Source organism: Colletotrichum scovillei (assembly GCF_011075155.1).
Source record: "Colletotrichum scovillei strain TJNH1 chromosome Unknown Contig00005, whole genome shotgun sequence".
In the NCBI taxonomy this organism is placed as follows: Eukaryota; Fungi; Ascomycota; class Sordariomycetes; order Glomerellales; family Glomerellaceae; genus Colletotrichum; species Colletotrichum scovillei.
In genome coordinates, this window is record NW_023336263.1 from 1,539,192 (window position 1) to 1,549,243 (window position 10,052).

General features: G+C 53.0%; 1 protein-coding gene across 1 annotated transcript; it reads left to right on the forward strand.

Annotated features, from left to right (window-relative positions):
* Positions 1-3,485: 3,485 nt before the first annotated feature.
* HER10_EVM0011974 (FAD dependent oxidoreductase) lies at positions 3,486-4,994 on the forward strand (the record flags this gene model as incomplete). The annotated part of the gene is made up of 1 exon (XM_035481380.1): positions 3,486-4,994. The coding sequence occupies one exon, from the start codon at positions 3,486-3,488 to the stop codon at positions 4,992-4,994; it is 1,509 nt and encodes a 502-aa protein (XP_035334457.1).
* Positions 4,995-10,052: the final 5,058 nt, after the last annotated feature.

Here is a 10,052-nt window from a genome sequence, read left to right on the forward strand (position 1 = left end):
TTATCCTAGCGTTGAACGACAATATTATCAACTCTATATTGAGCGTAGACAAAAACGCGCATTCCTCATGTTCCTACCCCTGAAAACCCCGAATGCCTCTCTTCGCCATTATTCAACAGTGAGCCATTAACTTCTGCGCCCTTTGCATTTCGTGAGGGAAATACAACAATCGTGTTTTCCAACCGATCCGGCAGCGGGTCTTCGCCGCCAGTATCCTGCAGTTCGACGTACTCGGACAGGCGGACGTTGAAGGCAAGACGAAGAATCGTCGAGAACTTGCTGCTGTAGGAAGAGCCTGCTCCGACTACAGCCCAAGTACCGACTGTGATGGACAAGATAGTGATTCCCACAGCGACCCCGTAGGCTATCCATAATGGGGCGACTGAGTAAGTGTAGATGTTCTGGTACACTTCCGTCTCTATTGTGGCTTGGATTGGCTCGGTAGGACTGCCCAATGTGGTCAGCTAATAGTCTCCAGGTCTGGTTTTGACTGCATTGTGTATTCCACGGCTCACACAGCACACAACTTACTTCAATTCGGCTTGCGACACAAGACTCAAGGTAGTGTTGAGAAACATATTTTCCAGCAACCTCGGAATTTCGTGGCCGGCCTCTGGTTGATTGCTAGACTGTTTCCCAAAGAACATCAAGTTTTTTGCCAGATTTGTTATGCCCACCTGCGTCTGAATGATCCGCGGGGCACCTTGAATATTGCGATTGATAAGGACGCTTCCAATTAGCATGGACGAGAATGCATCCATGACCGCTTTGAAGGGAACTCCGACACCCTTTTTGAACGTTTTGGTCGACATGGCATCAACGCCCTGAAGCCAAGGTTCGCTGGGCTCATTCGCTATTGTTATAGTGCTAATCTCCTGAACTCCGGATCGATATGAGAACTCTGTCTGGTATGAAGCACTGTATAAGGTGCATTTCGTGAACGAATCAAAAACCAACATGTTGGAATCCAACAACCCATCGTCGTTGTTTTCGACAACGTATAAGGATATTGGAGCATCGCGGGGCCCAGATATCGTGTCTCTGGTAGCACCTTTATTTCCCGGCAAAAATGGTGAAAGATCTGTAGTTGTATCTGGCATCCAGGAGATGTAACGATAACAATAACCAGAAGAGGAACAGCGTTCAGTTGCTGATTTGGTGACATTGATGCGTAGCTCGTCATCTGCACCTAAGGCAGAGCATCGGAGGGCTGGGGCCTCGAAGTTCAAACTCCAACTGGCGTTATTATAGGTAGAGGCTATCGGAGTGATCGTGCCTGATATAAGTGAGCTGAGTGCTGCTCTTGTAACTCCATCACTTGGCCCTGAGTAGGTTGTGGTACGCGTGCCAACTGTGATCCGCGCGAAAGCCTCATTGGTGAAGCTGATACTGGGGACCGGTCCAACTATTATGCTTCTTGCTACAGCTGCCTTGACGGTTAGTGTCGCCGGAGTAAGAAGAGTAGCGAACGGTAGAAGCCTAGATTTCCAGTCAGAGCAAGGTTTCATGCAGAAATACTTCTCACGTCAATTACTTACCAGAAGAGAAGCGACAAGAACATGGAGAGTGGGTAGAGCATCCAGAGCCTAGCATCTAAAATGTTCAGAGCATTTGACTTGGAGGCCAACAAGCCGTCAATTGAACGGAGCTTTGAAGGGCGAGCTTTGAGAACACTCCACGCGTGCTGCTCTTGCGCCGTGGATATGGCTATGCTAAGGAGAATCTTGGACATTGAAGCCAACAGCGTCCCAAGGGCGATGTTGAGCTGCTGGCTGGTGGCGCCGCCCAAGTCGTAGTAGGTCTCTGATGAGGGCGGCGTCCCGGCGAGACTCCCGTAGAAGCAGTGATGACCGACTGCAAAGCCGACCCCGCCCATCATACTGAGGCACATCGTGAGCGGAGCCTTCCAAATATATAGTTGTTGGTTTTTCGACGCCTCCTCGTTCTCTGTGGTTGACATGGCGATTGACTGGTGAAGGCGGCACGCGGGAACTCTTCCAGGTAATTCTTCAGTATGAACATGAGATGCTCAAGTGCGAGTGAAGGGATCGGAGCAAACCCCTCTTATCTTTTCGGGTCCAGACGGGGCTGAGGCGGCGAAGATGTGCTGGGTTCCTACTCATGCATGTTGGCAGTTAGCCTGTACATAAGGCCCTTGAGCCGGTCCTCAATCAGCAGTGTACCCATGCAAGGCCTTGTTGATTCGATCTGGAGGCTGCCCGTACGTAGAGGTATCGTATAGGTGAGAAGTACAGTTACGTACTAATGATAACCCCATCAACATCATATTTGTATGTATCATCACAACTAGAGCGCAGCTGAATCCAAGGTTCAAAGCGTTGATTCTGCTAGTTCGTGCTATCTATTGAAGATTTCCTGTCAAAACATAAATAGATCATACCTACCTACCTCAAAGCTGCCCGAAGTACCCTTCTGTAGCCTTGCTTACGGCTGCTTAAATTAGAAGTTGATCAGGGTATTCTGTACTGCGCCTTCACGGCACAGCATTGCACCAACGAAGAACAGCACGCGCAGAGCCGTTATATGGGTTGGGTAGGGCAAGTCCCACAGGAGGGCAAGTCGAAGAAACAAGAAATACCATCGTACTTGAAGATTAAGGGTATCTTATTGAGAGCAGACGAGCCGTGAGAGAATGAGTAAGGGCGATGTAGAGGTAGACCAGAAAAGAGAGGGGGTGACGGCGCGGTGTTGAGCGAGGATGGACTTGCAGTTATTTTAGTGATAAGGAGAAAGCCAAACATTTGACGCCGTGCGGCCGTTTAGCCAACGAATGAAAATGGCAGGGAATCTCGACATTTCCAATGGGTGCGGCCGTACATGGTAGCTGAGGGCATTCCCAGTGCAAATGCTGGTATGGCCAAAGAGTTGATTGCCCATGGTTCCGTGTGCGGGGCTTTACCGCCAAAAGGATCTCTCATCTCGAGATATTATGCGTCTGAATCCATTTCAAAATCATACACAGCCTTGCATTTGAATATTCGCAGTCATGTCGAAGACGTGATCAACATGAGATGCGCCGTAGTCCAGCCATCGCCGGGATGCGCCAATACCCAAACGGGCATGTTTATGCGGACCACCGGGCCCGGAACCCCGCACCGATCATCGTCCGCATAGACTTGCCATATCGCGTTGAGTGGGGGAAACGAGATTCCTACCGAGGAACAAGCACTCTCGTCCACCACAACCCCCGGATGCTGTGATATCTACATCGATCTGATTCGTGAGGGGCTTTGGATAACATAACACAGCATATTGACATGAATGTGAGACTGAATAACTCTTCATCTCGTATCTGACGTCAAAAGCAACCTCACACACCTCCCCGCAGCTACCAATCCCGAATTTAACTCAACGTTTCCATTTATGTTTTTCTCATCGCCTTCATATTCGTTCAAGGAAGTAGTCAAACCTGAGATCGAATCTGAGGATCATATAATACAATCCATCATTCGCCCTTATCAACCATGGACGAGAGAGCCCGCATCCCCGTTACCCTCCCCGTCCCGAACCCAACGCCCAGCTACTGGCAGTCGCCGCCCTCCCGTCTCTCAACCTACAACTCCAGCCTATCACCACCCTCAGAGACCGATACCTTGATCATAGGAAGTGGCATCACTGGCGCGGCCACAGCGCACTTCCTCCTTTCCTCAGAAGATGGATCGGCTTCGCCCCCAGACATCACCATGCTTGAGGCTCGCACCCTTGCCTCAGGTGCAACGGGTCGCAATGGCGGCCACACCAAAGCTGCATCCTACCGATCATTCCTTCATCACGCCGAGACACTGGGAACTGAAGCAGCTTGCCTCATTGCCCGTCTTGAACTCGCAAATATCCGAGCCGTTCACGCCTTTGCCGCGTCACATCTCAAAGACAAGGAGACGGAGAGCAGACCATGTCAGACCGTCGACGCGATATACGACGAGGCGCAATGGGAAGCTGGCAAGAAGGCTATAGAGGCGATGAGGAAAGCCATGCCAGACGACGACGCCTCAAAGTACGAATTCTATGCTGTCGAAGAGATGAAGACCCGGTTTCACGTTGCAAAAGAAGGGCTATATGGAGGCATCGGATACGAAGCTGGAAGCATCTCTGGGTACCGTTTCACCACCGGCGTGCTGGAATTATGCGTCGACAAAGGCATGAAGCTCTTCACAGAGACACCGGCACTAAGCGTCAAGAAAGTTCAACATGGTGTCTCCACGGACAACCATCGTTGGATCGTCGAGACACCAAAAGGACAAATCAAGGCCCGCCGCGTCATACTCGCAACAAACGGCTACACCGCATTCCTCCACCCGCGCTTCCAAGAAGCCATCGTCCCCATGAGGGGCCAAATCACAGCTCACCGCCCGGGTTCCAACATGCCAAAGGCGGGCCTCGCAACAACCTACAGCTTCATCTACGAGGCCGGCTACGAGTACATGATCCCCAAACCGGCAGGCACGCAGTTCGCCGGCGACATCGTCATCGGCGGCGGCCTAGTCCGCGCTCCCGACCAAGGGCTGGGCGAGTACGGTACGACGGATGACTCGCGACTGAACCCCGTCGTCAGCGCGTACCTGCGCGAGACGACGCCGCGCTATTTCGGCGACGATTGGGGCGACGATGACCCCGAGGGCGAGGGCGGCGGCAGGGTGCGCGCCGAGTGGACGGGCATCATGGGCTTCAGCCCCGACGGGTTCCCATTCGTGGGCGAGGTGCCGGGCGAGGACGGGCTGTGGGTTTGCGCGAGTTTTCAGGGCCACGGCATGGTGTTTTGCTGGATGTGCGCGAGAGCGTTGGCGGTCATGCTCGAAGGGAGGGACGGCAGCGGGGAGGAGAAGAAGAACGGGGAGGAGAGCGTGGCGGAGGAGGCGGAGAAGCAGCTTGGCAGCTGGTTTCCTGACGCATTTAGAATTACATCGGCACGCCTGTCGCAAAGATTTGGAGGGAGAGTGAATCACTCGACGGCTGGATCCGCTGATCGGACATAAAATAGAGACATAGAGGCACAGAAAGGCATGGAAATGTCGAGACGTGAGACTCGAGAGTCACTTGCAAACGCCCACCTGACGCTGTAGCGGGCTGGCTTGACTTGGCTTCCTTGCTTTCTCTTTGCGGCTGGAATAGAGTTCGACCGCGCCAGTCATGGCCGCTTAGCTTAACCATCCCCTCGGATTCTATCGTAGGAGCCCGTTCTGGCGGTCAAAGAAAGACCAGGTATGCCAGGGAGGAGGAAAGGGGAAATGGCGTCTCGTCCAGCTCCCCACGGCCGTACGTAGGCAAGTACGTACGCATAAGCAAACGATGTTGTTGTCTTGTTTGCTCTAGGCGGCGTCGGGAAACACGATCACGAGGTGCATGGCCATACCTACACGGTACACACCATGGGCTGGGTCACTGCCAGGACATGGCTGGATAGAATACGACTGTGGCAGATTATCGTGACGGTTTGTGGAGGTCCTCCTTCAGCCGGCCACGTTCCTATTCGGCCTTATCCCTTGTGTTGCAATGAACAAGTCAGGATGCCATTGCGTCCAGAAGATTCACTCACGCCAGGTTCCAAGTCGCGCGCGTAATTGCGGCCGTTTGATGTCATCTGCATGTCGCACAATGCGCGGAACCAGCAAACATTTTGACAGAAAACCCCACCTGGATGGCGGCACGCCTCCACAGCTCGAAATGGAGGCACTAAGGTCATTACACTACGGGATACGTACGAAGTAGGTCCCGCCATGTTCGTCCGTCTCTGCTTGAATGGAGTCATCCCAATCGAGCGGCACAAGCGGGAAGAATCTCGCCAGTGCGTTGGCACGGTACTGCTCGCCTCGGGATCGCTTGCAGGTGCAGGTCCAAGGGGAACCACTCAGTTGGAAACAATAACCCACTCGGGGAAAGGGGGGGTCACGATGAATGAATGGATGTTGAGGGCAGAGAGACGCAGAGATGGAAGGCCAGACCCGAGAGGCAGAGCTGTGGCGTTCTTGGTGTGCCGTCCTGTTGGATAAAAAGGACTCGACGGCACTTCAGCCATCATCCGTTAGGTCGGTGGATAGCGTACCCTCCATCCGGTTAATATGAAAAAGAGATGACAGGCAGCACAGCTTATGACGGGTAGCTGCTGTCTAAACGAACCATCCCGGAGAGACCAAGCCTATGAGTACGGCGCTTCTGCGAGGAGAGCAGAGCCTAAGCAACGTGTATGCCCGCCTTGGGTCAATGCCATCTGCAATATCGCGGGGGGAGGAGCTTCGATCCAGAGAGTTGTCGGAGTGGAACGGCTTGCAGAGAGCCACCGTACACACACATCGAATACGACTCTGAGAAGCAGCCATGGCATCATTTCCTACTCGATGCGTACGTCCACCAAGATGATCGTGAGGAAAACCCCGCTCGACCATCAGTATTGAGGCAGGTGCTTAATGCGGTCCTGGGCATCGTGGGTGTGCGACTTGCGCGCACTGCGCGGGCGCGGCAGCACGGAAAGACAGAAGAACGACAGGGGTAACTTTGACAAACACTTTGCCGGCCGGCTTCCTTTGCACAGCACCAGATGCTGGATAGACCCCAGCCACCCAGGACCACAGCTGTACGGACGGATATGCGATCCACCGTTCTGGAGACCTTTGACAGGCTGCGAAACCCGAAGGATTCAAGCAGCCAAGCCGTCCGTTGATGAGAGAGAGAAACCAGCACACACACTCACACACACACAACAATCTGCAGACAGCCTACAGGTAACCCGACAGAGGGGATAGTGGCCCGCAACTGCAGGCACAAGACATGGAACCACCCAATAGCCCTTCGATTGGGACCGCGTGCACACACGTCGCCAAATGCGGTGAGCGTCAAAGAGGTATCCGTAGAAAGAGAGGCAGTTCCTATGCGCCTCCGCGGCATGATGTCGGGAACGGGCGTTGCTCAGCGCGAGAGCGAGGGCAATGCAGTGAATGAGGCTTGGGAATAGCCAGCGTTGATCTTGTCTTGCCTGAGGTTTGAGTCATGTCTACATGGTGCGCGCATATACGTAAGGTAGGCTGAGCCGGTTTGTAGCTTGACGTGCGTTTATCACAAGCATCGCGATCCCCTCCTTTCGTCGTCATGCTGTGCGTTTGCTCATGTTCCGAGGATAAGGGTCTGGCAGGATTTGTAAAGTTCGGGAGAGAGATCCCTCGGCTCAAAAACTCCATGGTAGTGCCCGATGATTCCGAAGATCTTCATTGCGCCAATTTGGGTTGATTTGCTAGTGGCGTTTTGGAACTTGTTCGACCAGAGGGGTTAAAGAGGTTGCAGCTCGGCTGAGCATGGAAACATGAATGTCCTTACGTGTCTGTAAGCTTGTGCCAGACAGGTATGATGGCTGTGTCGTCGGGTCATCAAACTTTGTGGGATAAGCACGCAAAAGAGCCTATCTGGTAATGAGATCGGGTGGCATGCGGTCAGAGCAGAGCAAACCGCGTGCGCTTGCGCTTGTACGGCCGAAATATCATGTTGCCCTAATATGCTGTAACGTAACTGGTATCGCAACTGGTGTGAGACCATTCCGATGGTTTTTTAGTACATACGGTCATGTTCAGTAATCGGTATTCAACCTTCGAGGCTGTCTAGCACGTATGGGTTTGAGACGGCGGCTGCGATGTTTGACCGCCTTAGTCGTGGTTATTAGGAGAAAGCGCAGTGTTAGGCCCGGTAGTGGTTCGCGATCGACAGTCAAAGTCCAGGCCAAAAAGCAACGGCTTCAGATCGTCGCGTCCAACGCTATGGAACTTGCTCGGGACCCCGGCTCACGGGCGGTGACTAGCACGTAGTTCCCTCTCAGTGGTCCCCTTGGACGAGCACATTTTGTCTCTTTGGATTCGAGGAGAAGGGAGAGGGGGCTGAGACTAAGCAGCTAAGGTAGCTTAGGCCTTTTGTTTCGCCTGGGATGGGATTCCAAAGAAAAGATGGCGTTGCAAATTACACATTGTCGACCACGTTGTGACATGCCACGCCATGCTCTGCGAATCAAGATCCGCGATGGCGACAAGAGATGAGTTGACACAATGGGGGCGCAACCTAGGGCCAAAGTAGCGCGACTGACTCTGATCCTCCCTCCTGCGGGAGAGAGAGAGGCTTAGGCTGAACCACGGACCAGCAGGCACCAGTCGAAAAGCTGCGGACGCCCGGGACGCTAAGAGATCATATGAACCTCATAGTTGGATGAGAGCATCGCAGCCTGCCATCCATCTCAGTACCGTCTGGTCCTGATTTGGTTTGGCTGTCTGGGTCATCTCATGATTTCCAGTCTCCTGTCCCATCCAGGGTGGATAGGAGAGTTGATCTGAAGCCGACGGTGTGAAGGCAAAATGAGAAATGAGCTGACGGAGATCTGCAGTGGTTGTTATTCCCGGTGCTAACAAGACGACCGAGCGCCCGTTCGCTCCGGGCGGTAGGTAGATGTAGGTGGTCGGGTGGACGAAGAAGACGGGACCGAAATGATATGCCCTGGAGGGAAAACAGGGACGAATCGCGAGAGTCGCGGAGTTTGCCTTGGCGGCACCTAGACGCAACGGCGGCCGGCGGTCAAGCCCGGGACTTACAGTTGCACCAACTGCCATTGGGTCGACGCCATATTAGACGAGACAAGACGATGTCGCCCTGTGTCGGCCGATGGACGGGATGTCGATGTGAGTGACAATAGATGGGCAAATACGGGGTTGTTGTCGGTCATGGGGATGGCTCCGTTTGGGATCCGGGAGGTCGCATCCGAACGTGGTATTCAACGGGTTGTAATAATGCAATGGAATGGCAATCGCTTGCATGGCGCGGGAAGTCACGACGTGTGATATCAAAGCTACTTGCATGGATGGATAGGATGGTATAGCCATGATCGCTTTCCGTACTCCGGTTTGTATCAGTACTAGAGAGAGAACTTTGAACGTTGAAGTATCAAATCTTGCCTCGGCCCTGGATGCAGTACGCAGATGTAGATAGGAAAAGGATTGGACTATTGGGGAAACCACCACTCACCTGAAAGGCTAGAACGATGCAACTGCCGACTGCCGAGTAACGAGCGGCGTAGAGGCGTACGATCTTCGCTGCAAAGGAAGGACTTTTAGTTAGAAAGAAACACAATCGAAGCCCCCTCCATGGACTTTGCCGCTTACCAATGCCAGCATCCTATCGAATGCATAAAGTCGCTGAGTTATTGAACCCAGAATTCTTGGTTGCGAGGAGCCTGCAAAGTCTCTAGTTTCACAATAGAAATACGTCTGACCATAACTAACACTGAGCAAGTCTTTGAGGAATAAATCAGCTCCTCCTCTCGTAAACGTAGACATCTCCCAGCCAGTGAATTACAGAATACATGCAGATCCGATAGACTCGGAGAGAGTGACCTCGATGGGCCGGCCCTCCTCTTCCCAAGAAAAGCTTCCTCCCGAGTCCCGGCCCAGCGTGCCATTCCTCTGGGAACATCTACAACGATGGCTGGGGCCCCTAGCTGCCCTGTTGTCTGTTGAAGGCGTGCAGACAAAGTACTCTGTATTTGTAGAGTTGCAGCGCTTTATCCGTCTCGTGTCCCTTTCCGTCTAGGGGATGTCTAGCAGTAGTAACAGTGGGCAAAGGAGAAGGGGAAAGAGGATCCAAGGAACAGGGAGTGGAAGGGGTGTCGGGATACCAGACTGTGACATTTCTTCCATGGGAGAGAGACATGAATAATGTCAGGGAGAAAGCGGCAGAGCTAAGTACTGTCCATGTACCCGTTTGCTCTCTTCTCGACCTCGGCATGCCCCCTTTGAGTATCCCACCCAAACCCATTCGGTTTCTCGACCCTCCCTGTACCGCCAAGAAGCACAATCTGGGTCTCAGCCCCCACAGAAGGGACAAGTTCAAATCCCGAAATCTAAAGTCCCACTCTTTCTTTGGGTAGTGTGTTCTTCCGGCGCTCACTTCGCACCTGTTCTCCGTACCTCTCTCTATACGGTATGTATCCGTACACACACACACACTTGTAACGGACGGGATATGCTCTACAGCACAGATTGAAGTCTCTTTAAACGTGCTGGGTCTCG